This window comes from Orbicella faveolata, unplaced genomic scaffold, assembly GCF_042242905.1.
Source record: "Orbicella faveolata isolate gen_17 unplaced genomic scaffold, um_ofav_v1 contig_34, whole genome shotgun sequence".
NCBI lineage: Eukaryota > Metazoa > Cnidaria > Anthozoa > Scleractinia > Merulinidae > Orbicella > Orbicella faveolata.
The window spans coordinates 4,145,404-4,172,846 of record NW_028301563.1 but is presented as its reverse complement, the minus strand read 5'-3'; the positions used below and the strand labels follow the sequence as shown (position 1 = coordinate 4,172,846).

The following is a 27,443-nucleotide window of genomic DNA, read 5'->3' as shown; positions in this document are numbered from 1 at the left end:
CAATGTAGTCAGCGGTCATCCACTAAATCCAAAATGGCGGCGCCAGTTTGTCTTTTGGGGCGCAGATTTTACACGTTGAGATCTAGTCCTATTTTACTCCTTTCACGGAGTTTTGCCGCTAAAAGACATCGGAGAAAACGAATACTTGCGCCATACGAAAATCTCAAGCTCCAAGATAACAACGTTTATTTACTGAGTGATAGAGACCCCCCGAAGCACACCTTCAGTGAAGCCTTGAGTGCTCTACGCGCGTATAATATTTCATTGAGCGGGATTACAGACCAGATTGTAGAGCTTCACCTCAGAGTTGACATGGGAGAAAAGAGGGTTAGTAATCTGTAAGGAGGGCTACATACTGATTGCAAATATCCCATTCAATTAATACTTTTTGGCCCTTCATGTGGTAACTTAAAACTGAACAACTACATGTTTAGTTACTATTGGTTTCCAAAAGTACCTGTCAGGGTTGAAGTTAGCTTGTGAAAAGATGTCAGTCAATCAGTCAGTCAGCATCAGTCAGCATCAGTCATCGTTCGCCAGTTGATGTGTCGGTTGGTTGGCCGGTCAGCCGGTCAGTCGGTCAGCCAGTCAGTCAATCAGTCAGCTGGTCAGTCAGTCAGTCAGTGGTGTGTAAAATTTGCAGACTGCACAATTTTCAACTAACATCATTTATCATTTCCATTGTCGATAGCTAATGGTAAAGTTGCTAACTGAGTGCTATTCAGGCTGGAGTGACATTCAGGCTAACCAGACTGCTATTTAGGCATTAATGTAGTCTGCAGTTGGCAGTCTACAAATATCATAAGCCAGTCGGTTGGTCGGTTGATCAGTTTTTCAGTCAAACTGGTAATCAGTAAGGTAATCAACCAATCAACTGACTGATCAATTGTTTATTTTGTTTGTCAACTTTCATGTAGGATCACACAAGTTTAAGGAGATTTATATCACAAGACTGTTTTGATTTACTTTATGACTGTTTTTAATTAGTTTTGCAGATTAAGTCACATGAAGGTGCAGTCTTATTTATTATTTATTCAATTTTGCTCTTGTATTTTTCTTTGTTTTATTGAATTCAATGACATTGAAAAGGATACTGTATGTCTTGGGAAATAGTAATAGTACCCACTCATTTCTTGTGTTTTCCAAAGTTCTACCCAGTAAGTCACTATTTCTGTGTTAGGGTATTTCTACACAAACACCCCTATACTATAAAAAAATTTCTATTTACAAGGCTAAAAATGTTAAAAGTAAAAAACATGGAACATTTTCGACACTAGGTCGTCTTTAGGTCATCTAAGTCATCTAGGTCATCTTACTTACCCTAGTGTCGAAAACGTTTGGTGCTTTTACTTTTAACTTTTTTTAGCCTTGTAAATAGAAATTATTTTAGAATCAAAGCAAATATTATGGACGTATCTATACTATTGTGCCACTAGAAGCTACTAGAAGGTGATTCATTCAATACAATGCATTCTGGTTACATTTTACAGAAGAGCAAGCTCAATCCTTTCCATGGTCTTATGTTGCTTCCTAAACCATATGGAGTGGAAAGAAAGGTTCTTGTTTTTGCTAAGGTAAAAGGCTGTAATGTATACAGTAATAGGAGTATTTCTTATATAGACACAAGTGTTTTATTGGAAAATTATATGCCACTTGTTAAGTTTGTACAAAACTACATCCACGACCCGAGAAGCATAAGTTATTTTCCATATCCTCACTAGTAAGGACATGCAAATACTTGTAATTTTGCAAGTTTTTAAACTGCCTTAAAATCTCTGCCTTTCAGTTTAAGGGCCTAGAATTTTCCATTCTTCCTCATATTTTACCCCTCTTTCTATGTCCAATAGTTATATGCCAGTAGCTTCCTTTTGTAGTCACTGTGATCAATAAAGGAAAAGGTTTCTGCCGGGCAAAGCTTCCTCACTTCTATACAAAACTGTATAATATTATTTTCACAATATTCAAATCATTAAATCTCAACCTTGCATATGTATGGCATTGGTCTAAAAATAGCTGTTCTGGCTATTTAAAACATGCTCTTTCCAGTTCTAAATAATTCGTTTAACTGTAGCTAAAAGTTTAGGAATTATTAGTCATGTGACCAACTGTTGTAAAAAGCCGATTTGGTGCTTTAAACCTTCTGTTAATTACTAGGATGAAGCTGCTGAGGCTGCAAGGAATGCTGGGGGAAATATTGTAGGTGGAGAGGAACTCATTAAAAAGGTACTTTATGTGTTTGCTCTGCATGCAATTTATGTGTAAATGGTATAAAAAAGAAAAGAAATAACAAGTAATTTTTTGTGGCATTCTTTTTGGTTAGTATCAATGAACCATTTTACTCCCACAAAAGATGGAAATATTATATATGTATATATCATATTGCTTTTCTCCTCTGGAACCATTGCAGCAATTAACAAAAGTTTCCACAATGTGGAGGGTAAGATTTTGAAGAACATCTGAAAGGGTAACAACAAACTCAAAGTTTACGAGAACAACGAACAGTATAATTTTCTTTTATTTGTTGGTCTGATGAAGTTTATTTCATTCCAAAACATTTTTAAACTATTTAGCTTGTTATTACATTTGTTGTTGTGGTTGTTGTTGTTGTTTTTTCAAAAATATATAATTTACCTGTTTTTTTAAATATGGAATAAACATTGCACAGTTGTACTGTACATGCATATGACTTTATTATTGAATCAAGGTTGCTGCTGGGGAAGTGACAGACTTTGATCAGTGTCTCTGCACCCTGGAATTTCTGGACAAAATGAAACCGTTACAGCAAATACTTAAAGAAAAGATGCCAACAACTCGAAGAGGTAACGTGTCCAGTGAACACAAATTTAACACGTCATTAGCAGTTATGGGATTTGGTTTATTAGCACCCAATGACATTAACAAGTCCAGCACAAAGTTCTCATGTAAACCATTCCATTCTGTGATAGCCAAGTACCAGTACATGCAGGGCTTGATAAAAGTGTCGTGGAGTTGTCTGGGACAAGGAGATCTTCCCGTTTGGCAAGTAACTTTTCATTCTCACTTGCCTGATGGACAAAGGCCCAGCCAAGTGTTCTGCTAACTAAATATGAAAACAGTCACCTCAAAAACAGATCTGTCCAGGGCAAGCAAAATCTGAGAGCTGCATGTTCAAAGGGCAAGATGGAATTCAAGTTTTTTTTTTTTAACCCTGACATGAAAAATAAAGTTTCTAGAAACTAGACAACATTGTTAAAACTGGAAACGGAGGATTACTATGGAGGCAGAACTTTGAGCTGTATAATCTAACTGAGAGTAGGCTAACAGCAGCTTGTAAGGACTAACAGGAAAGGAGACCTTGTTGATGGACTGTATTACTTGCGCGATGCACACTGGGGGAACAAACTATATGGGGAGAAACTGTCTTAAATGCTCGCGTCCCGGACCCAAACTCGGGAGTCTGCTTGCAGCCTCTATTTCATGAAGTTGCTGTCTGTTTCAGGTACTGCATCTGATGACATTGCCTCCGCCGTCGAAACATACAAAAAGGGTCATCCATACAAGTGTGACAAGGATGGAATCATCGATATTGGAGTAGGAAAGGTAGCTTTGCAAGTTTAAATTTGTTTTGCTTTTTTTAATTGGAAAATTACTATGCTTTTGACTGTGCTTTTATTTTCCAGCTCAGCTTTACTGATTCAGAAGTAAGAACAAACACTGCAGCAGTGTTATCTGCTATTTCCACACACAGGATATCTACCAAAGGTATCTAGTTAGTGACAGTTAACAATTATTCTTTTCATTCTCGAGAAATGAAGGTAAAAAGAGGTTAAGTCTGTATACAAGCCAAGTGGCCCATCAGGCCGGTGCTTATCCTGGTTTTTGTGACATGAAGCGACTAGGAGTATTGCTTCTCCCCCCTAAATAGGATGCTGGTCCATCGCAGGGTTACCCCCAGTAGTAAATTCTCCGGGACCCAATTATACACCTGGGTGGAGAGAGGCAATGTTAGAGTAAAGAATCTTGCCCAAGAACACACTTTAACACTATGTCCCCGGCCAGGGCTTGAACCCAGACTGCTCGATCCGGAGACGAGGCACTAACCATGAGGCCACCACACCGCAACCTCTGGCCGAACCCAATTTCCTGTGCATGCGTAGGGTATTCATTTCTTATTTTGAGCCAATCACATTTGTCGGATTTGACAGGACGTTGGTGAATCTCAGACTTCCGGTGTTGGATATACCCAGAGGTTGTGAATCTTGGTGCTGACCAAACAGATCGTGGCCTCTTGGGACGAGAATGCAAATAAACCTACTTGTGTCCATTTGTGACCCTCCATACGAAAACACGTCTTATCCACAAAACGATTTTAGGGGATTTTGAGGTCATTCTGAAACCCTTTGGAAACCCTTTGGAAACGCTTTTCAAAAATGCTTTGAAACCCTGCAGAAACCCTGCAGAAACCCTTTTGAAACACTTTGAAACCCTTTAGAAACCCTTTAGAAACGCTTTAAAACCGTTTTGAAACCCTTTTGAAACGCCATGAAACCCTTTCCAAACCTTTCGCAAACTCTTTGAAAAGTTCACGTAGCAAAAATCCGGGAAAAAATTAATCTAAAAATTTATTGTCTTTTTACCAGGTGCATTCTTTCAGAAGCTCGACATTTCATGTGCAACTGGTCCCAGATATCCTCTTCAATTGGAGGAGTGGGTTGGGTGATGAACTGGTGATGGGCAGTGTATCAGTGATCACACAAAAACGAAAAATAACGAGAACAGATCCACAAAGCCGTTGGAATGTGAAAGATTCTCCATTAGAGGATGAAGTGAAATGGATTTATTACATGTGGCTGCTGGTTCCTGCTTATTTGTTGCACCAGTTGAATTATGTTTTTCTAACTTCTTCAAATGTATTCATGGCTTCAAAGCAGTGAAGGCAATTTCTACCTGCAAGCTGTTAATGTTACTGTTTTAGAAACATGAATGGTACACAGTGGCCTCCAATACTCTCTGACAAAGTTGTAACAATTTGGAAGTAACACTCAAACGTACATACTTCGATTCCAAGAAGGTTTAAACGGTACAAACGACTGTGCTATCAAACCATTGGTGGAAGATTGGTGAGGATACAGAGAGACACTGACAGACCTCCTCACGACATGAAGCCTGCGTGGTTGACCTGTACTCACAACTAATTTTCCAGGCCAAGACTTCGTTCAATGTTGCCTCAAGAACGTGAAGTATCTTGTGCCTTAAGAGAAAAACAACATTGCACAGAGGGGTAGCAAAGTAACAATCAAACAATTTGGTGAAACTTTAGCATAGCTGAGTTCAATTGTAAATAAAAGTATCGAAAACAATGAGCGCAGTGTTTTGTTGGTTATAGCGACGACAGAAGGTGTAGCGTTTATTCTTCGTGTACTTTAAACCTAAATTTTTACCAAAGATTTTACCTGAAGATATTCATGACACTTCAGCTTGTCTTACACAACATACAGGCCCGCTGAAGGATTTTTATCATGGGTTGCAAATCTTTGAAGACACACAATAGGTTGGAGACATAACGGACAGTTCGATTTTCTCGAGTTTGAAAATAATTTTGTGTATACTAGGCAAAGAATTTTAAACCATACAGTAGCAGTTGTTTGGTTTAAATTGTTTTCAAAAGCAATTAAAATCGGGGGTGCAAAACAAGTTTATGGATGATGATAAATCAGTACTGATAATTAAGGCTTAAGTGTCTACGAAGCTGACATGTCGTTAAAAACCAATTGTAATGTGGCACGTTAATAAGAAAGTCTTCTAAGTTTTCGTTGTGCGCTTTTCAAGATAGACATTTATGAAATTAGCAAACTTTAGATAAATCTTACGGATCTGAAGCCGTAATTTTATTTTAAAAGTAAAGCAGAGAAAGAAATTTGTTTTCCATATGCGAGACTTTGTTTTGCATGGTGAACATTTTCTAGACATAACATTTCCTTTTAATGTATATATAAATTTCCATGTAGGATAAACAATCGATCAACAATATGCAATCTTTGCTCGAGACGTTTAATGACGCAATAAAACGATGTGTCTCCGGGTTAAATGAATCGAAGCAAGCTATGAGTCACCTAGGGTCTACTCTTGACACCTACAAAAAAGACGTCATGAAAGATTCCCTAAATTTACGCAAGAACGTACGTTTTTCAGGAAAACTATCAAGTGTCTTTGGAGACTTTTCTCACTCATGTTTAAAATGCCCAACAATAGTTTCGATGTTTATAGCGTTTATTTTCTATACCCGGCTCGGCAATCACGCAGTTTTATTCAGCTGTATAATTACCTGTAGCTATGAACAAACCACCTGTTACGTGTGCAAGGGGTGCGGGATATCAGCAGCAGGTCAGTCGGGCAGCACCGTGAGCCAGTTATTGTTCATTTACCACAACTTCGCAACCATGGACAGAACTCTCAGCTTTGTTATACTTTTGTGTTTTGTGGCGCTATGCCTCGCAAAAAACGTTCACAATTCAGACGAGAACGCTGGCGAGCCAGGCGCAAAGCTGATGATGAAGAGAGGCGCTGCTAAAGACGACGAAGAAGATGCGAAAGTTGAAGTTGTTCAGGATGGAAAAGATGAATCGGCAAAGGAGAAGAAAGCTTCAGATGAACACGAAACGAAAACGAAGGACGACAACGATGAAAAAGACCATGTGAGCAAGAAGAGTGACGATGATGATATGACAGATGACGAGGATGAACACGAGGAAGAAGACGAAGACCAGCACGAAGAAGAAGAGGAAGAAGTAGATCCAAACGCTAAAATCGAAATTCACGATCTCTACACTCCGAAGGACTGCGTGAACAAATCCAAGTCTGGTGATCTCGTCGTGATTCACTACAAAGGCTGGTTGGAGGATGGTACGCTGTTTGACACAACAATCGATCCCAACAAAGGATACATGCCGTTTGAGTTTATGTTGGGAACCGGCACTGTCATCAAAGGATTTGAACGCGGAGTCTTGGACATGTGTAGAGGACAGAAACGAGAAATTGTTATTCCACCTTCGCTAGGTTATGGAAAACGTGGAGCTGGCGAAATACCAGGTACAAAAATGTTAATTAAATCTCTCGCCCTGTCACTTCTTGAAGCAAAGTTTATTGTATCTGTTGTTTAGACTTTTTCATGTAAACCAATTAGTCTCGTAACATTCCAGTGGATGTTGTTTTGAGGTTTTCACATTTGTGTTTTGTAATTGACTGAGGTTATCTTTTTCCATGTCTTTTAATTTACCGACTATTTTAGAGTAAATTTGTCACGTAATTCAATGAAAACAAATAGCCTTGCAATTCCGCGGGAATACTGGCTTCCATAAAAAAATTACTTTCACAATGTTTTAAAATTGTTATATTTTCACACATTATCAATAAACTGAGTCCTGATATCAATTTGCAAGTATAGTAAGATTAATGTTTCAAAGGAGTATTTACAAGTTATTTCTCGTTATAACCTACTTCTAGGAAAACATTTTGCTTCTTTCAAAACAAATTATTTATGAAACGAGTTTAACTACGTGTACCTGTTTCTTACTGGTCGATTATAGCCCGATTAGTAAATAATTGATGTGTCATAAAGTAGACAAAATAGTTATTGTTCTCGAAAGAGGGGAGCCAATTTTGAAGTTATTTGCATATAGTTGTTCGAAATGTGTACCCTATCCTTGGAACTTTGAATCCTTTGATGACAAAAGATAAAGTCCTTTATCAACGTCGAAATTAGTCTCCCAGGCTCTCTCTCTCCTAGAGGCTGGGATCGAGGCTGTTTGACTTCAATAGGCCATTCCCGAGTTGCCTCTTGCCTCTTTGTCAAAACGATTCATATGAAAATGAGTTTCGCCTACAGGTTCATTTTCATGTAAATCAAATCATTTTCATATGAAAGGTTTTGTAAGGAGACTCGCTTTGAAACAGAGGCACAAGATAACTCGGAAATGACCTATTGCAGAACTTTCATCAGAGCAGTTATATAACTCAGTAATTTGATTTTTATTCAGGAAACACGACCCTTAAGTACGAGCTGGAAATGTTCGATATTCGCCAGCCTCCCCCACAAGCCGATATGTTCTCACACATTGACACCAACGGCGACAAGAAGCTCTCCAAGAAAGAAGTATCAGAATACATGAAGGCCCAGGCTGAAGCTCATGGTATGCCTACTTACGACAAGAAATGGAGGAAACATCACAAAACTGTTGTAGCGAACATCTTTGAGCACGAGGACACCGATGAAGATGGCTCCATCTCTCATGATGAATTCAGCGGTCCAAAGATGATGTACCATGATGAATTTTAGATCGAATGCTTTTCAAAGAGCTTAGCGTCTGAGCGTGGGAACACGCGCGATAGTCTTGCAAGGCCGCTCCACTCACGGGAGAAGTCACGAAGTAGATAACAATAATCACGTATAATTTATTTGAATTAACGCTATTTCCCATCGTGGACAATGATTTAATATAGCACTTTGAACAATTGAGATACTTCTTCAAGTCTTCAATTCTATTGAAAAACTGAAGACACCAAACATCGATTTTTGTTGCTAATATAATTTTTTTGGTAAATTTCTTCCAACGCCTACGGTTGTTATAAACGTTAGTTTTGTTATTTAATTTGAGATCTTACCTACAAAAGTAATTAGCACGCTTGGTAAGGTTAAATAATGTCAAAAATAGTGAGATTTATTCGGTTTTGGTATTAATTTTGAAGTCATATTAACAACAGCTAGATTATGTTTGTATAATAAAGCAAACGATTTATCCTTGACAGTAGTAATACCTTGATCTAGTAAAATCAGTAAAAAAAATCTTTGAGAGAGATACCCCGCCACTTCCCGCATCCCTGGAGGGGAATCTCCTACGGTACTTAGGATAAATGCTTCTTGTTCTTTCAGGATTTTACTCCGTGTTTTGGTTTCATTTCAAATCTTCCCAGTTCTCCCCATTATGGTGTCTACTAAGGCACGTGATCAAAGTAAGCCTAAAATAAGCAAGAATTGGTTGTCAAGAAAATAACCACATTCTGAGGTGATCTATTAATTTTGTTTTAATTTGTATCGCCGGATATAAAACGCACTTTACCAAACCACGTTGAATGTGATTGATATATTTTTTTCAAAGTTTTCGGCAAGCATTGGTCCTCGTAATTTTTTACGAAGCCTCCTCCCAGGACTTCCTTTCCTCCCCTCCTCCCGAGGACATATCTCCAAGAGAATGCAAAAAATTTTGTTTCAGAACCTCTCAATTTCAAAATTGTTTGGAGAAGCATGCCCCCCCCCCACCCCCCGCCAGACCTCCCTAGAGGCTTGTCCATTCAGCACTTGAATCGTTCTCAGTCATCTACTTCATGAAACAAGCTGTCTACTTCCTAAATAAATGATAATACATAGAGAAAGCCAACTTTATTGGCCAGGTGAAATTCACTCAAATAATCATTTATTTCTTTTCGTTATTACGCATTATTGGTGGAATTTTAAACTTACAGGTGAATCGTACTAGCTCGTTGTATTCTTGAATACAATGGTTTCAAATTAAAGTTATCCCGATCCGACAACTTATGGCAACTTGCACCACGTGCACGTGTTCCAGGGTCTTTACAATGTGTCTGCTTCTTGATGGTAACAGTTCTGTGTAAGACTTAGTTGTCTTCAGTTGCCAATCTGTAAATAACGAATAAGACAGAAAACTAAAAGTAAACTAAGACAAAGTAAGACGCAAAATGAAACGTTTTACCCCGAGATAAAACATTAAGACCTCGAACTCGAGGTTTCGTTCGGTTTCAAATTGGCGAGGGGCAACTAGCGAAATCAACACGGAGGTGCACTCCTGAACGAGCATGAAATTATCAAAATGAAAAGAAAGTTAACAGAAAACTATAATGTATAGCCCAGTCTCTGTTTCAGCCAGTCACGGCTCGAAAATTTTTAAATTCCAATTAGATCTGGGCATGAAAACCTGTAGGAAAACCAATGGAAGAGGCAGCTTAGTCGAGTAGTTAGAGCGCTGGACTTGAAATCCGGCCGAGGTCGCGGGTTCAAGTCCCGCTCTGACCACTAAGCTGGAGTTGTTTCTCGGTAGACCCTAGTTCAATTCCGCGGTCATGCTTGTAAATAGCCAACTGGTCTGCTTCCCGCCAGTTGGGATTTTTAAGCCTATTATGTTTAGTTGATATATTTGTTTCTTTCAGTTTAAATGACATACCTGTGACCTAGCTAGGTGCGGCTAAGTGCATTGACCACTATAAAGATCTATAAACAACAACATTTGAACAATTTTTTTGATTTCCACCAATAGCGCCTTATGCAGTTTTCGCCTCATCAAATGTTAAAATAATCCCGGTATTTTTATGATTACCTTTAACAATTATATAATGCCCTTATCTCTTTGATATCATTCCCTGTCAAAGTTCCTCTCAGTTGTCCGCCAAGTTTCTTCCACGCTTTTCCTCTGGCGATGATGGTAGGTCTCTTACCATCAACTGAATACAAATATCTGTCGTAATGCATAATGGAGTCATAGTCGTAAGGTAGATTCAGCGTATCCAACTTGCCATGTTCGTATTTAAGGAAATTATTCTCTTTCCCTTTAAAAAGAAAAATATATATCAATCAAACGTATAGCGGTCTTCGACTTTCGGATTTCGCTGCCGTTTTCTATCGCTACGTTTTGAAACCTGATGTGTTGCATGGCAAAAAATGGATACCGGGACTTCCTGAAGGACAGGTTATTACCGCGTACCGGACTACGGGGATGAGGAGGCTCCACACGAAAGGGATAACTTTTTTAGGCTTTATGTGTATAAAAGGGTAGGGATTTCACAAGTTGAGGCATATGGAAGGGTAAGAAAATCAGTCATTTAGTTATTTAAAAGGGCCTTTAATTAATATCTTTCGAACAGACGCGCCTTACGGCTGTATCATTTAATTTATAATGCATGAAAAAGACGAAAAGATTTCCCTTTTCGGTGATTTATTCATGATACGGGCTGGTTCAGTATGAAATCATGTGAAAGAAGTACCTTTTCCAATTAAAGGTATATGAAGGGGTTACTATTTTTGTCAAAATGTTATACAAAAGGGTAAGGGATTGGACCTCGCGGACGCCCCCCCCCCCCCCTTAACACTTTGAAGGGTACCCACCCTTCCTCCCCCCTACTTATTACCTGGTTCGATGTTGCTCCATAGAACTTCCACGTACTTATCTCTGTCCATTCTGCTTTGCTCATGCCAGATCCCTGTTTTAATTAGAAAAAAGGGTAAATATTTGTCAACCATGTCGTTGATAGAAACAGATCTGGCTTATGAACCAACAAACACAGCGTGCCTGCCAACGGACATGAATTAAACTCTACATTACGGGTCCGTGGCTAGTAACAGGCTGCCTCGGTCATTATCTATTATCTTTGCTGTTTATCGCCATCATTAACACCCTAAATACCAAGAAAGAAAATTAGACCATGGACATGCCTCAGTCATAATTTTTTTTTCTAGTTACGGCCTTGCATTAAAGAGAAGGATCTATTCTCTCAGATTTGGCCTTTTGTGAGATAACATGCTTATATAAGATATGTTTCTCGAACCTCCCTGTCTACTATCAAAACTCTTCTGTAAACCATTGTTTGCAGCCGTTTTCTGGAATGCAAAAAAAAAAAAATGTCGAATAACACTGTCACTACTACCGTTGGTAAATATTGTACTTACCGATTGAGTGCATGAGCTCATGCATAATGACACCAACGTACCCACATCCACTCCCTAGGGAGAGTAATTGAGCGCCACCTACCCGGCCCATCTTTGAAAAGCATCTAAAGGCATTTTTAAGACAAAAATGAATACTCAAATTTACTTTTTATCTTTCTTTAAAAATGATCTTATTCCTGAACGATGTCCATGACTGCGTATTCCGGGTTTTATAGTTAAAAATACAAACGTGGTATTTTTATTTTAACCTCCAAGACTGAAAGTATATGAAATAACCCTCCCAAAGAAGTTCACTTATTGCTATTCTTCGAACAAATGGATCACACATTGAAAGCGTATTTTTATTCTCAACGCTACATTCTTTGAACGTTGCTCTCTTATCATTGATAAAATTCGATAAAATTGAAAAGGAAGATGTAACAAAGCTGGAAATACGTAATCATGGCAAGAGAATACGACTATTTCCTAACCCATTTCCTTTGTGCATCTTGATGTAATCTCCTCCATAAGACAAGCCAACCTCACGAAAAGTCAAGCACGTCTTAACTTCCAGTCTATTGATTGCGTCATTGATTTTTGGGCGCAAATGTTCTGCAAGAGAATTAACGCCCAAGGAATTAAGGTTTGCATTTTCGTTAAGTTTAGTTAAGTTATGAAGCCTAACTCATCAGTGCTGGTGAACTAACTCCAGAAGCGTATTCAATTTCTTTAGCTTCAACAATTTACCTTGAACACAATGATATGTAAGTGTCTTACTCACATCTAAGAATGACCCAGCAAGTACGGAGTTTAAGTTCCACTCCTAAATATTTATTTTGTTTTGTGGTGTTTATTTATGGTGCACTTCTCCTTTGCGCGGGATCTCCTCCGATTTTTTTTCTCTTTGGACTCATTCCTGAAGAACGGCATCTGATTATTGACTTTATTAGGAGACCTTGAAGCTTACGCCCGGTCGTCCACACTACACCGAAGAAATTTAAAAACGCAACAATCACTGGTCGTTTTATAATTTCGTTTGAGGAAATCTCGGCCAGGAAAATCACGTCGTTTTCCTGATCCTATCGTGTTCGAAAAGGTCCGTTTTAAATTGTTTTCCGTCCACACGAAAACTCAAAGCCTGCGTTTTCAAATTCCTCCGGTTTGAAGAGCGTTTTCGAAAAGCTCCGTTTTCGTGACGGATTACTCTGGACCGTAAGCCTAACCGAAGAAATAAAGCTGTATGCCTTTTTAAACTCCTCCGGCGCAGTGTGAACGGAGTCTGGAGCAAACCACGACGTCAAAGAGCACCACCAAACGAAAGGTTTAATGAGCAAAACAATGGCTGTACAAGTGTGTTTAGTAAACTTTTAATATGTATATTTCATAGCCGTCCTCTGCAAAACAACAACGCAAAATGACCGCAAACGCGAACGATGAGTCGAACTGCTAAGTTTTCGTATTTCCATTTAGAATTGAACCCTATCATTACATATTTAGCCTGAAGGAGGTTTTAGAGCCATAGGCATCCTGAACAAATTCAATTTTACAAGGCGTTGTCCTCGGCGTCGACGTCGTCATTGATAAGATCCCTATATTTACATCTCGGATGCTGGACAGTCGATACACTTGTTTAACGTGGGGTCTGTCATCCTACAGCTGTAAGTGGGTGCTTTGTGTTTTGCTCATGTTTTATCCCAAGACCAGTCGAACGCAGATGAGAGTATCGTGTAAAAACTGTAAAAAATCACATAAATTGCACCGCTTTGCCAAGGTTCTTTTTTATTTAGCGAATAAGTTGTCAAGTGTTTCGGTAGGAAGTTTCTCCCTCCTGCTGAAACAATCTCGTTTACGTTACCTCCACGTTACTTCATCTTCCCCATTACTACACGGAAATCGTTTGTATCTTCTTCTTCAGAATAGCTTAAGGCTTTGAAAACTTAAAGGCCATCGTCATCAATAACGTCCTTGAACATGACGAGTTGATACTCGGGGCTTTCCCGCTGCAAACCAAGTAATTATCACAGTATTTCTCTTTCCATAGCTTCCAGTCCTCGGGGATCTCGCCACATAATTGACCTCAAATCTAAATGTTGCGGAGACAATGATATCTGGTGGAATAATACTGAAAATTGTGATGCTTTAGCCGGCGAGGAACCGGAAGTTGTTTTCGCTCGTAGACATTCGTAGAAGGTAGACGTCGTTGACGAACTTGAACTACTCTTTCGCTGCAACCTGTAATATTAGATGGCTGAGAGAACCTTAAACGAACGTCATCAATCAAGGCTTAAGCTGGCTACTGTAACTCAAGATACACAAGGTGAACGTGTATTTCAATACATAACTGCATGTATAGCATAAATTACAAAGCCGCTACAGAACATAAGCGTGCATATAAAGAATGTTTGGCAAATTAGCATATTATAACCTTAAATTAAGGTATGTCCGCCATTTTGAATAATCAAATCCAGCCGTTGTCAGAAACTCGTTTGTCCAGTTTGTCTATGACGTCAGTGCTTTCTCATTGGCTCACAGCCACACCTTTTGTTCTTTCGTTTTATAAGTGCGACACCACCCGGATGGTTGGGCGGCCAGTTAACTCCACCGCAATATACACACCTCTCTTAACCTCTCTTAAAACAATACTTCGTGCATATATAATCAAGTATTCTTCCTCAACCACCCCCTTAAATATCCCCCATATATCCTCTCACAGCCTGCATTTCATTAATCCCCTACATATATCTACACAGCCTGCATCACATTAATCTCCCACATACACCTACACAGCATATATCTCATTAATCTCCCACATACGCCTACACAGCCTACATCTCATTAATCTTCAACATATACCTACACAGCCTACATCACATTAATCTCCTACATATACCTACACAGCCTACATCTTATTAATCCCTCACATTTACCTACACAGCCAAACATTTCATTAATCCCTAACATTTGCCTACACAGCCTACATCTCATTAATCCCTCACATTTACCTACACATCCTACATCTCCTTAATTCCCCACATATACCTACACAGCCTACATCTCGTTAATCCCCCACATTAACCTACAAATCCTACATCTCCTTATTTTCCCACATATTCCTATACAGCTTACAGCTCATTAATCACCCACACTTACCTACCCAGCCTACATCTTATTAATCCCCCTCATATATTTACACAGCCCACATCTCATTGATTGCCTCAAATATACCTAAAACACATCTACATGTCAATAAACTTCCACATATACCTTTACAGCCTACATATCATTAATCCCCCACATATACCTACACAGCAATACATCTCATTAATCCCCTACATATACCTACACAGCCTACATCTCTATAATCTTCCGCATATACCTACACAGCCTATACATCTCATTAATCCCCCACATATACCTACACAGCCTACATCTCATTAATCCCCTACATATACCTACACAGCCTATATCTCATTAATCCCCCACATATGCCTACATAGCTAACATCTAATTAATCCCCCACATATACCTACACAGCAATACATGTCATTAATCCCCTACATATACCTACACAGCCTACATCTCATTGATTCCCCACATATACCTATCACGGCAGCGTACATCTCATTAATTCCCTACATATACCTATACAGCCCACATCTCATGAATCCCTCACATTTACCTTCACAGTTTGCATTTCATTAAATTGTTTCTAAAGTCATTACTCATTATATTCCGTGGTTGTCAACTCATGTAGAACCAAGTGGTCTTAAGATATCTTGGAACAAGCATATTGACTATTGTTATTCAAATTATCCGTCCACTTGTAGCCTGCGAACAGGCTCCCAGTTAGGTTAATGGGTTTAGTGCGAGCTAGCCAAGTGTGATCTAGGGAGAGCGGGGAGAGCCGAGAGCGGAATGGTGAGGAGAGGCGCAATTCGCGGAATTCTGTTTTTCGCGCTTAACGCGCCGGATTTTTTTTTTTTTCGCCCCAGCCGGATTTTTTTCCGCTCTCGCTGGGAGCCTGTTCGCAGGCTAGTTCACTTACCGTGCGTTCAGCTCTTCGAACGGATATCGTAAGGAACGTTTTCGCGTGAGCGGTCACATAGTTGCCGATGCATTTTTGTGGTTGAATCGGCAAAGTTCATCTTTTAACGACGCTCTTAGCGCGTCGAGAAAGTAAAATTGGCGATGTACTTGCTTCTTTTTACGTGAAGCGTGATTGGTGAAAAAATTATCCGTGATGCGTGATTAAATAGAAAAATTCAGCGCGATGCGTGATAGGTACCCACCTTTGCCACCCTAGTTGTGGTTTTCTTAAACTCCTTACTCCTTAGTAACACTCGGACGGGGCGGCAAGTACACCAAACACAAGCCTTCAAGACTTCCGGCTCTAGCTTAGAAATTGGCTCAAGTGTTTAGCATTTGACGAGATGTCGATGACTGCATTTCAATGCACAAGGATTTTTGATAAGACTTGTGACACCCCCCTCCCCCTAAAAAAATTAGCCAATACTGCAATGTCACGGCTAGGCTGTGTAGTTGGTGGTCTGGCGAGCACAATAGCACAGAACGAGGAAAATACGAGCGGAAGAGCCCCCACCCCCACCCCCTTTCCCCGGCGCAGAAAATTGACACGACTTCTAAGTGATTGCTAAAATTGTAGAGGGATTCGAAATCGTTTATCATCACGTTACACATTTAACTAAGGTAGCTTAAGGTGATGCTCTGAACCTGCAGCTGTTTCAGCTTGTTTCCGATATAAACACAAACTCGAAATAAAGGAGGATAAATTGCTATAAGGACCAAGACGCTAATGAAAACGCATCCACAAGCATAGAAAATACCGCAATGCTGCATTTCCAAGATTGAAATTTACCGAAAAAACCTTCCTTTTTACTCTACACATCTGACATAATTCTAAAACAACTTACGCAAATTGTGATCGACATAATAGTAGACAGTTTTTTGCGGCCAAAGCTTTTTGCTGTTTCGAATCACATTCCTTTTCAAGTCTTCCTCATGTATCATGTGACTGACAACAGCCTGGTCCTCAGGATCTAGACACAAGTCTCCCTCGAACAGTTGACATCCCGGTTGTTTGTTAGCATCTGAAATTGATTCAACGGTTTACAATTAACAATTAGTATCACCCAACTGGTGGACTAATGCAAATCCTGCATTTTGATTGGCTACGCTACTAGGGGACTATTAGTAATAGTCATCGAGTAGCGAAATTGGCGCAATCGAGCGTGACGCTTTCTTTCTTTCGCTTCATGGGCTATTGACCCGTGGCCCTTGAGGGCGAGGGGTCTACTTGTTTTAGTATCACCCAACTAGTCGGACAGAAAAGGCAATAATAAAATTAGCAAATGCAAGTTGAAGAAATATTTATTTGGGAATAAAACGAAAGAAAGCGTCACGCTCGATTGCGCCAATTTCGCTACTCGAGGGCTATTATTAATAGTCCTCTAGTAGCGTAGCCAATCAAAATGCAGGATTTGCATTAGTCCACTAGTTGGGTGATACTAATTATTGTAATCACCGTGTATTTTTTATATACAGAGGATAAAATAAATACGGCGGCGCGAAGATATGAGTTTTATTTTTGAGTGGTAAAATATTGTTTTTAATACAAGAAAATAAAGTTCATATCTAGTAAGCAACCGTGAAAAAGCGGAAAATAACGTCATCAATGCCCTCACTAGTAAGAATATGGAAGATGTAGATTCCTATAAGTTTTACGAGTGGTGTATTTTCCACTGAAACACTCGTGTCTATATATTAATAAGTTGGTGTGGCTTCAAGTCTCGAATACTTTCCACAATTTAAGACAAAAGCCGCGTAATGAGAATTACAAAAATAATGAAAACAGAAATAAGTTTAATTACATTTGCACTCTTGACAGTGCCTGGTAATCGAACATAAAATGCAATAGCCCCATCATGGTTACCTTTCCTCATTTGCATTACAGTGTCATCCAAAGAGGATGCGAGGGAATTTTCAGCAGAAAAGTCAAAACTGTCCGAAATTACATCATAGACATGTTGGATTATATGATAATGCAAACCAGACAGGTTAACCGTGAAAAGAGCTGTTGGTGAGAATTGTTGCACTGGTGTCGATTCGTTTGGTCAGCGGCCTACCTTCATTGACAGTCGTGATCTGCTCTTCCAGTGGAACCTCATCCGGGTCTTCCATTCGACTTTGTTGGTGAGCTTCGTTCACCCTGACAATGTGACCGTGTAAATTTCCATTTCTCTCTTCGTTCTCTAAAAAAATCAAAGACAAAGACTGTTGAAAAAAATTGACATAAAGTGATAAACCGTTAGAAAAATGAGTGACAGGCGCATTGAAGTTCAAAGTGGGAACAGCGGTGGCTAACACGGAAAACGGGAAACGCCTCGGGACGACATGCGGGATGCAGCTAAGAATATGGTGTGAAGACTGTCCAATAGATGGACTAGGATAGAGCTGGAGCACTCTTGTTCCCAGGGTCTATCCTCTTCTTCAGAAGAGAGACCCTGGGAACGAGGTTAGAGCTGGAGGTTAAGGAGAGCTCGGGTGCGGTAAGGGATTAACATCGGCAAACGGGATAAGGTTTGAAACGGAACATGCGCTCGGGAAACCGAAACAAGAAGTAGCTTATCTTGGGAAAAAACATCTAACAGCTGGCCAGTATGCAGCAAAGGGAAACACGAAAAAGTCAACGTCTGCTATAGAACTTCGTAGATTAGTCACTTCATAATTGTTTCAGGCACTCTTAAGAACGTCGAGAAAAAATGGAACAACAACAACAACAGCAGCAATCTTTATTTGTGCCTCTTTAGATTTCCATAAAGAAAAATAAAAATTGATTCCAGGTTGAATACCTGTAGACAGAGAGAGCACAGCCACTTAGAAATAGCAAATACTAGTCGTGCGAAGTGGCTGCGCTATGCGGAAAAAAACTAAAACAAGATAAACTAGTGAGACAATCTCAGATAGTGCAGAGCGCAATTGATAGCTCTGGTACAGTAGTCCCATAAGTACTCACCCCTACTCGGTTCACTTCCGGTTTGTGTCTACCTTGGTAGTCTGCTACGGCTTTTCCCCTTTGCAGTGTGTATGTTTCAAGGTTGTATTTTCATTCAAGGTCCAAACATTACGCACAAATTAATTACTACTGGTGCTTTAAGTTGATTTTCGTTCATTTTAAATTCAACAATACGCTGAAGCAGCAAACGTGACAATTTAGCTCTTCACGCCAACTTTGTAACTTGATACTTTTGTTTTCCTCGCAAAGCCATGTAATATGAAACCCCTGTTTTCTCCAAAACATACGGAAGATGTCCTTGTTTTTTGGAGATAAATGAAAGAAAGTTAAATATCTAATGTAGTGATGAAGAAACGGAACAGAGACGATGTTTTACTAAAAATGCAAATCTTTACCGATGAACAAGAACTAATTTAATTATCAGATAGTCACGAAATACCACTTTCTTTTTCTGTTGCCACCTTTGTTGTTAACAATAAAACAATTCAAAATTAACACACAACGATATTGATGGCTGAGAAGCTTTTCAACGAAAAGTATTGAAGATAAACAGCGCTACTTGGCCGATATGAATGAGTCTCCTCAAAGACTGATTAAATTAATTTGCGCTTTCATTAGGTGCCACGGCGTCTGCAGCAATATTTGAGCATTTTCCTGGTCTCTTTTGTTACAAATTCACAATTTGCGGAGTATTAACGCCACTAACTTGAGAACTTTTTGGTCTCTCTTACAGACACAATTAAGGCAAGAAATAAACAAGTCGCTAAGGAGAAGCAATATATTTGAACTCTGACAAGCACACTATTGTAGATTGAAAACAGCAGATGATATTTGTTGAACCGACCTGTTTGTAACTCTAAAAGCTACGCAGCCACAGTAACGTTTCACTTTTGCAATAAAAAGGGACAACTGGCGCTACCTGAAAAAATAACTGCCGTCTTTGGTCACATGACACGATATATAAAATACTGCGTGTAAAGATAGTGTATAACACTAACAATGCTAGAACGCATGCGTCTTACATGTTGAGCTCTACCATAAGGAAAACCACTCAACATTTGTGCGTGATTCCGTATGCAATGTATCCTTCACCTAATATAGAAGCCACGAACCCTAACTAATCTACGCATGCGTTTAGGGCAAATTAGTTTTGTTCTAAGGAGAATGGTACCACAAGGAGAGCAAGGGGTTACCTGAAACAAATATATAGCTTTTCGATGTTCAAAGTTAAGCGATGGCGATAGAATGTGTTTTACGTAGAGTACATATGTACCTTTCCCACCCTACTCCCATTACTTCCTTGCCTCTAGACTAATTAATTAATTGAAATTAATTAATTAAACAAACATTAAAGTTTACACCTTAGCGCCTTAGGGCCATAGCGCCATAGCGCCATAGCGCCTTAGTTCCTTAGCGGCAGGCAACCCCCATAACCATCCCAATAGTGCACTCTGCACTAAAAATGGGGTAGAAATAGGGAAAAACACCTGGACGAGATGCACGGTTGGTTGCGTGAAGTAGATATAACGGCTTTGTTACCTGACTTGTTGTTGACAAGGGCGCGTCAAGTTTATAAATTTTCTTGGCCTTAAATTATTAGTCCAGTATTAAAAATATTTTAAAAATCATTACCTCTTATTTTCTCTTGAAGCAACCAGTCAATAACATCGTCTCTTTCATTCTTCCAAGCATCGTCTGCTATAAAACATAAATTATCAAAGGTTAAATATTGAAGTCAATACTGAACTTATCATCACATGCCAGTACATACGACTAGGATAAATTATTGACCTCTAAACCGTTAATTAACCTCAGTGCCGATGTGTATGTTAATTAAGTCTTAAAACCTTTTATTCTTTTTTATATCTTAATACGATTCCGTCTGCGTCTCACCTTTTTTATTACAGGGTACATTCAATGTACTCGACGTCTTGTTAAGCCTACGTACAGGAATACATCGATAATTTCTGATAGTCCTCAGTTATAAAAATTTAATGAAGAACAGTGAGTGAAACATGATGGAAATTTGTGATGTGGATTATAAATATCAGCTGCTGACATAAGGGCCTCATGGTATTTGAATTAATCGATTTCTTTGGAACCTCTCCCGTGTCTCTTCTGGAATAGCGATGAAGAAATTTGAATTCGAATGTGAAGGAGGTGATGGAACAATAATGTTGCAATAATTTTTTTGTTAGTCTACGTACTTCAACATTTCAATTGAAAGGCCTCCATGAGTCACAACGGTATAAAACAAATGTATGCAATATTTCAAATGTAACGTTGTCATATTTTCCAGAAAGTCAGTTTATAAACTGGTTACTCACCAAATGGGCGACTCTGCACCAAGCAAAAACCACAGCACAAGTAAAAGACCGTTCTTAAAATCATATTTGTTACTTTTCCTAAGCAAACAACACTGACGTTCCAGCCACAAGCTTCGTTACACTGACGGAAATGAACTTGTCTGCTCAATTTGAACATTCAAATTTACCTCCAGTTGAGCTTGTCTTTGAATTAAACGGATGACTGGTTAATTGTCATCTTGCCTAGCGGGTGTGTTTGTCTATCCGGAGAATTGACAGCCCTTGACGCAAAGAAGTTTATAAAAGAGCGCAAAAACTGGGCGACTGAAGACACAAAATTGGCTTGTCAAGGCTAGTGATAAAATTGTCCTTTATATAATTTAATTTCGCTTAAAAAATTCATAATTACTTTTAGACGTCAATTTAATACGGTCGGTATTCCATAATATTGATGCTGTGCTATTTTAGTATGTCTCACCGGGTCTAATTAATTATATTGTTTACATGACAAAGCAAACACGTGCTGGATATGCCACGTAGTGGTTGTCACGGAAAAATAACGATTTCGATTCGTTTTCAAATTTCTGCTCTTACTGGATTGAACCGATTCATAATTTACATAGCGCGGGTTCTTGAAAACGATTGACCATGACTATTCTTAGCAGCGTATCGGAAACAGACATAATTGGGGAGGGAATACGGAGGAAGGTGGGGAGACTCCCACGATTTAGTTTCGTTTTAAAACGAGCGCGAATAACGCTTTTGTCTTAATGAGCTATCCGAACCCCAGAGAGAAAGTAATTTAGTCGGGAAGGCCCCAAAAAGTTTTGTTTGCCCTCGTGCCACCTTACTCAATGGATATGCCTTTGCGCGTGCGCTCTCACTTTTGGTTGTTGCACATCACCACTCAATTGAAGTTCTGAGTGAGAGGCGTCCAGGCGGGGTTACATTGACAAATGTTTTGCTGGAAAGAAAAATTACGGTAAAGTTTTGTCGATTCGCTGTCCTAGTCCCATTATGTGATTATGAACAACTTTTCCAATAAGCACCGCCCAACTTTGAATGAGATTTTTCAAGCACCCCTACACAGTTATATCTGAATGATATATACTGTTCCGTCAGAGTACATTGAGATCACCTTCTGTACTATTATATTGAGGGTACAATTGTTTCAAACGAAACTCTGTGCTTTCGTATTGATGTTTATGTGGTCTGTAGGGAGAACTATAGAGAGAACCCATAAAAATAAGTGCTCCGTCCCTATAAATAAGCTCGTCCTCTCCAATAAACGTCATCCCTTGAGCTTCTAAAAAGGAAATTAAGCGACTGGGTGCAAAATCGAATCATTAATCGCGGTAACTTATGCCGGGGACAACAACAACAAAAAAATCCAGCGGCATTAGTTGTTAATTAACCCATGGTTACGCGCAAATTTTCAGACTTCTTAACTTACACTCATTTTTATAAGAATATATTTTATAAGAATACTGAGGCTGAAATTTGCGAAATTTTAAGAATATTTTAGGAATAAACCCGAGACTGAGATTTTGAAAAGAAAATAATTTTGTGTGTTGAAAATATGTAAATACAATACAATTCTATGTTTTTAACTAAACTGTACAAAATTCATCCTTTCTCTAAACGGCAAAGCTAGCCAAAAAGCAACCAAAAACAGTGGTAACCGTATTTTCGATGTTACTGTAATAGAGAGGTTAAGCATGACGTTAACGACAGACGGCAAACGGCAACGATAACTTCTAATTTTGAGTTCTTTTCTTCTAATCCGTAAATAAAGCACACAAAAATGGAATAACGTCTCCTACTATTCATTGCAAATACAAATAATTTCACTCTACTGTACACACAACTGAAGGGAGACGCCAAAGTTTCATTTTTGCCGTTTGCCGTTTGCCGTAAACGTCATGCTTAACCTCTCTAATAACATTTTTGCAAGAAGCTATGTGCATCATCAGGCTTTAACGCATGCAGGCTGGCTTCAAAATTACTTTGGCACCATCCAGACAACAAATACAAATACATTCGAAAACACAAATGTCATACGTCATAATCTAAGAATATTCACAAGAATATCTTCAGCCTGAAGTTGGTAGAAAAATAAGAATATTCAGCCTAGGCAGAAAAACTTGATAAATTCACTATATAAAAGAATAAAACAGTCACTCTTAATAAAATTGAAGACTGATCATTAACTTACCTAAAGGAAGACTGCGACTTTGAACTTTTAAGCTAGGCAAGCTTAGAGAAAAGAGGAATGCCAACAAGAGAAAGGCCGATTTTAAAATCATCATTTTAACTCGCTTCTGACGGCTGTCCGTTAAACAGTCTTGCTAGTACAGACGTTTATTCAAAATAACTTTGGCTTTTGTCTTTTCCCTTTTACTAAGTTCCATTTAGCAGTTATATCATATAACCAGACGTGGCGAAATTGTTATTTAAATTACGTTTGTCCATAAATAAAATAAATAATTAAAATTATTTAAATACCTTTATTTACCCTCGGCAATGTTTAAAGCACAAAGGCTTGAGGGACCAAGCAAACAACTGAACAAATAGGGCTCAACATTGTTAAGAATCCCAACTGGCCGGAGGCAAACCAGTTAGCTATTTACAAGCGTGGCTGTGGATTTGAACTCGGGGCTACCGTAAAACAAATCCAGGTGGTGGTCAGAGCGGAACTCGAACCCGGGACCTCTGGATTGCGCGTCCGACGCGCTGACTACTCGGGCACGCTTCATGCATTGCCTGACAATATTGAACAAAAATAAACGACGCAAAAGATTCTTATCTTAACATATCTAATCTTATCTTAATGGACTGCTGAGCGAACTTTTGTGAAGACAATTGTCCGTATTTAATGGTTATCTACACAGAAATATTCGATTAAACTAGGATGATTTCAAAGCCCCGGGGCATGCGCAAGTTTTAACATAAGCCCGTCCCTCGACCTTTCCAACGAAACAGGATGGAGCTGTCTGAATGTTGCATGAAATGTTCTTTTGAAAATTTCTGTCGGTCGCGAAAACGCAACGACAAAGGTGATATTTGTCATCGAAATCCCATTTGTATTTCCCAACTCCCATTCACCACTCAATTCCATTGTTTATGAAATAATCGAATGCGAGGGCGTATGTTCGGATTATATTCTTCAGGCTGAGTGATGAATTCGACATCTGCGTTGTTTATCCGTCAGTATCTTTCGTAAAATTTGGGCATCAGTCATTCTGCTTGCACAGATCATAGTCTGTGCTGAACTACATGTGGTTAAAAAAAGAATGAAACGTGTTTTATAATCACGCTATAGCTTGCTCTTACGCCGAGCCATGAAACTGCCGAAAATCGACTTCTTAACAGCACAAGAATTAAGGGTAAAGTTTAGTCTCAAATGGTTATATCATGTAACGAAACGTGGCAGAATGGTTAAAATGCAAATCCATTGCCTGAAAAACATGGTTATTTGGTATATCCAATTTATCTGTTATAGGCGGGAGCTCATCTTAACGATTCCCTTGGTGCGTTGCGTTACCTTGGACACGGGAACCATTATAACTTTTAGATCCTGATTTTTTGAGTCTAATACGTTCTTAAAATGTTCCTAGCTTGCCGGTTGTAAACGTTTACAATTTCTTTTGTTTTACATTTCCATGTATGCAGGTTAGGTCTTACTCTTTTCCTTTTTGAAGTCATATTGTTGTGTGTAAATGGCTCTGAGAGATTTAGCGTGGCGTTACGTCAAACGGCAGATGGCAAAAATAAAACTTTCGCCGTCTGTCCTCAGATAACTGTACAGTAGAGTGAAAATATTTGTATTTGCGGTGAATAGAAGGAGACATTTTTCATTTTTTGTGTGATTCATTTAAGGATTACAAGAAAAGAATAAAAAATCAGAGGTAATCTTTCCCGTTTGCCGTCTGCCGTGAACGTCATGCTTAAACTCGCCAGTCAAACTGGTAGTAGGCGTAAAATGGGGAGGCCTGGTACTGTGATTCCATGCTGCTCTGGACCAAAAGCATAGTTAGTTCTTACTGGCTTTACACGAACTTCTCATTTTTAAAACCAAAAAAATGGAAAAAATTATCAAATTTTATCTTTATGGGACAGTTTTTTGACTTTCTTTTTAAAAACAAGTTCGTGTAAAAGATTTTACATGAAGAATTTACCAAGGTAACTCCAGAGGAATAATTTTAGGTCAAAAATATTTCTCATTTTGTTCACTAAAAGATAAATAAAGAGATCTTTTAAACTGCATCATAATTGTCCTTCCTCTTAAACGGTAAAAACTTGTTTCCACTAGGCGTCGGGAAACTATTTTAAAACCATAATAAGTGGGACACAGCGAACGCAAAAACGGCAGTCTTAGCAGCGTCTCTTATTTCGCTTTTGTTGCCGGTTCTTTGACTAAAATGCTTAATTTGCTTTTAACGGTGAAATGTTGGACACTGGGAGAGTTTAATTTCCTGTTCTCCGCGCATTAATCGGGCGTTGCTGGGCAACTGACGAAAAAAGGGCTTTATCTCGCTGAATACGAATGAATGACCCCTTTGCGTTTCCCGCCAGCTATTGTAAAGGCCCCATTGAAATACCAGTTGTATAGGCTTTTCCTCTTTTAACTTCACGAGGCTGAAATAAAAGTGCACTCTACCGACACGCCAAAACGTTTTGGCGAGTTCAGTAGCACTATTTTAAAAACTCGAAGAGCTCTGGCCAGGGTCTGTAAGTAGAGGCTTAATATTCACGCTTGCTGTTCAAAAGACAGAAAATCCTGCACTCCCGTTTAACTTTTCTGTGTGAAAGCCATTAGTTTCGCGCTTGGTTTTCTTGCCATTTTTGTGATGTAATAATTTAAGTTTTTTTGAGGACACTAAACAAAATGAACGGCATGCTGCTAACTTTTCCATTTTTCGAAAATTTTCTTAACCGGAAAGTTGAATAAAATGGCAAATTTTTCACTTTCGGTTAGCAAAGGAGTTAAATGAAACTAACTGACCTTCGAGGAAAAATTTTAAGTATGGCGAATGTTAAGCCGGATAATGGAATTTACAAAGACTATGTAATAAAACTTAACTTCCAAGAAAGCCATAAGAAAGTTTCACTATTAAAGTGACGTAGCTTCAAGTACGCCATGCGGACCTATATTTGCGTCAAGGGTTGAATTTTAAATATATTATTCTCTTTGGGTGATCACGAAGTCACTGGGAGCTGGTCACGGTGTGAGTTCTTAATATATCCGTAGATGGTAGAAAATGCGCGTGAATATATGAAAGATCATATATTTGAACTGTGATATGCTCGTGACCGTATACTTGTATAACTGCGAAGATCATTCATGACATTCATGTCTCTACATCACTACGAGATTCATGAGGATCTGAAATCATGGACCCCTGCCGATGTTCTACGGTTGAACCGTAGAACATCGGCAGGGGTCCTAGTTTATTCGACACGTAGCTTAACAGTTAGTCTCCTCCGCAGCCGTTTTTTGGGATGTCACGCAACGCTCCCCCTAAAGAAACGGCTGCTCACATCCGAACCACATTCTTTTCCTTTTGTGTTTGTGGTTTATTTGCGCTCTGTTGAACAGACCAATCACATAATAGCAAAGTGTGAATGACGTAAGCTTTCGCGCGAAAAAGTCTGCGGTGCGAACACGCGAGGGATTTCTGGCTTTTGTTTCACGCCGCACGTCGCCAAAAATAGGCGGTGTTCGCAGGTTGCGATCATGACGGACGAAAAAAATTGTAAATGAAAGTCCTTATTACAAGTGCTTCATGTGCTCATCGCTATGTTCAGCTATAAATGAGACAATGTATATTTTCTCGAAATGTCAAATTGTAAGCGTCAATCAAGGGCCAAACGTTTCCTACAGATTGTAATCAGGCCGGAAAGACCGGCATTCAGAACTCGATGTCAACAAATCGAGCGAAGCTACTTGATTTCCTGGTTCCTTTATTAAGTTAAAATAGATATCTTCCTTCTCGACAGTAATTTTTTGAGTTGAAAGCTTCTAATAATTAACTTGAACTTTGAAGAGTCTTCAGCTACATAGAAAGCTCGTTCAAGCGTCGCCGGTATTCTTCGGCGTCCCTAAACAAAAGCCGGAAATCTGTATGTTTATTTGTAACATCTCCCACGACGGGATACAAAGATAAAAAACATTCCCTGATTGGACAAGTTTCAAAGGGCGAATTTGGCGCGAAAACGTTCTTGAAAATGGAACGGAAGCGGTGATTGGCTAATTTCGTGAAAGGAATGTTGTTCGGATGTGAGCAGCCGTTTCTTTGGGGGGAGCGTTGCGTGACATCCCAAAAAACGGCTGCGGAGGAGACTACTTAACAGTGGGAATGAAATTCCTTGACGCCTCTTCACAAGAGACGTGTTAAGAAATCAATTTAAT

At 39.1% G+C, this 27,443-nt stretch overlaps 3 protein-coding genes across 6 annotated transcripts; 2 read left to right on the top strand and 1 right to left on the bottom strand.

Moving 5' to 3' along the window:
- Positions 1 to 10: 10 nt before the first annotated feature.
- Positions 11 to 5,339, top strand: LOC110068095 (uncharacterized). The gene is made up of 7 exons (XM_089271296.1): positions 11 to 327; positions 1,491 to 1,574; positions 2,155 to 2,223; positions 2,705 to 2,819; positions 3,479 to 3,579; positions 3,660 to 3,741; positions 4,620 to 5,339. Exons 1-7 carry the CDS (start codon positions 34 to 36, stop codon positions 4,697 to 4,699), a joined length of 825 nt encoding a protein of 274 aa, XP_089127422.1. The 5' UTR covers positions 11 to 33; the 3' UTR covers positions 4,700 to 5,339.
- Positions 5,340 to 5,488: 149 nt separating this feature from the next.
- On the top strand, positions 5,489 to 8,779 carry LOC110068093 (uncharacterized). Its single transcript, XM_020775465.2, has 2 exons — positions 5,489 to 7,068; positions 8,016 to 8,779. Exons 1-2 carry the CDS (start codon positions 6,009 to 6,011, stop codon positions 8,312 to 8,314), a joined length of 1,359 nt encoding a protein of 452 aa, XP_020631124.2. The 5' UTR covers positions 5,489 to 6,008; the 3' UTR covers positions 8,315 to 8,779.
- A 653-nt stretch (positions 8,780 to 9,432) lies between these two features.
- LOC110068118 (zinc metalloproteinase nas-4-like) lies at positions 9,433 to 26,502 on the bottom strand. 4 transcript variants are annotated; one of them, XM_020775493.2, is made up of 9 exons: positions 23,247 to 26,502; positions 20,358 to 20,423; positions 17,836 to 17,961; positions 16,624 to 16,800; positions 12,184 to 12,304; positions 11,714 to 11,817; positions 11,176 to 11,247; positions 10,368 to 10,596; positions 9,433 to 9,673 (listed from the first exon to the last, which is right to left on the bottom strand). In XM_020775493.2, exons 1-8 carry the CDS (start codon positions 23,338 to 23,340, stop codon positions 10,370 to 10,372), a joined length of 987 nt encoding a protein of 328 aa, XP_020631152.2. In that variant the 5' UTR covers positions 23,341 to 26,502; the 3' UTR covers positions 9,433 to 9,673; positions 10,368 to 10,369. The 4 variants fall into 4 exon arrangements, with proteins under 4 accessions (XP_020631152.2, XP_089127421.1, XP_020631150.2 ...); XM_089271295.1 differs by having other exon boundaries at positions 20,358 to 20,420; XM_020775491.2 differs by lacking the exon at positions 23,247 to 26,502 and adding an exon at positions 21,053 to 23,232.
- Between the last annotated feature and the right edge of the window lie 941 nt (positions 26,503 to 27,443).

Excerpts from the sequence above, each read along its gene's own strand:
- LOC110068095 (XM_089271296.1), top strand. The coding sequence starts at position 34 with ATGGCGGCGCCAGTTTGTCTTTTGGGGCGCAGATTTTACACGTTGAGA. Across the intron at positions 328-1,490 it reads TTGACATGGGAGAAAAGAGG|AAGAGCAAGCTCAATCCTTT; the intron begins GTTAGTAATCTG and ends TACATTTTACAG. Across the intron at positions 2,820-3,478 it reads GATGCCAACAACTCGAAGAG|GTACTGCATCTGATGACATT; the intron begins GTAACGTGTCCA and ends TGTCTGTTTCAG.
- LOC110068118 (XM_020775491.2), bottom strand. The coding sequence starts at position 21,209 with ATGTTCAAATTGAGCAGACAAGTTCATTTCCGTCAGTGTAACGAAGCT. Across the intron at positions 20,424-21,052 it reads GGTGCAGAGTCGCCCATTTG|CAGACGATGCTTGGAAGAAT; the intron begins GTGAGTAACCAG and ends TATGTTTTATAG. Across the intron at positions 10,597-11,175 it reads ATGGAGCAACATCGAACCAG|GGAAAGAGAATAATTTCCTT; the intron begins GTAATAAGTAGG and ends TTCTTTTTAAAG.
- LOC110068093 (XM_020775465.2), top strand. The coding sequence starts at position 6,009 with ATGCAATCTTTGCTCGAGACGTTTAATGACGCAATAAAACGATGTGTC. Across the intron at positions 7,069-8,015 it reads TGGAGCTGGCGAAATACCAG|GAAACACGACCCTTAAGTAC; the intron begins GTACAAAAATGT and ends ATTTTTATTCAG.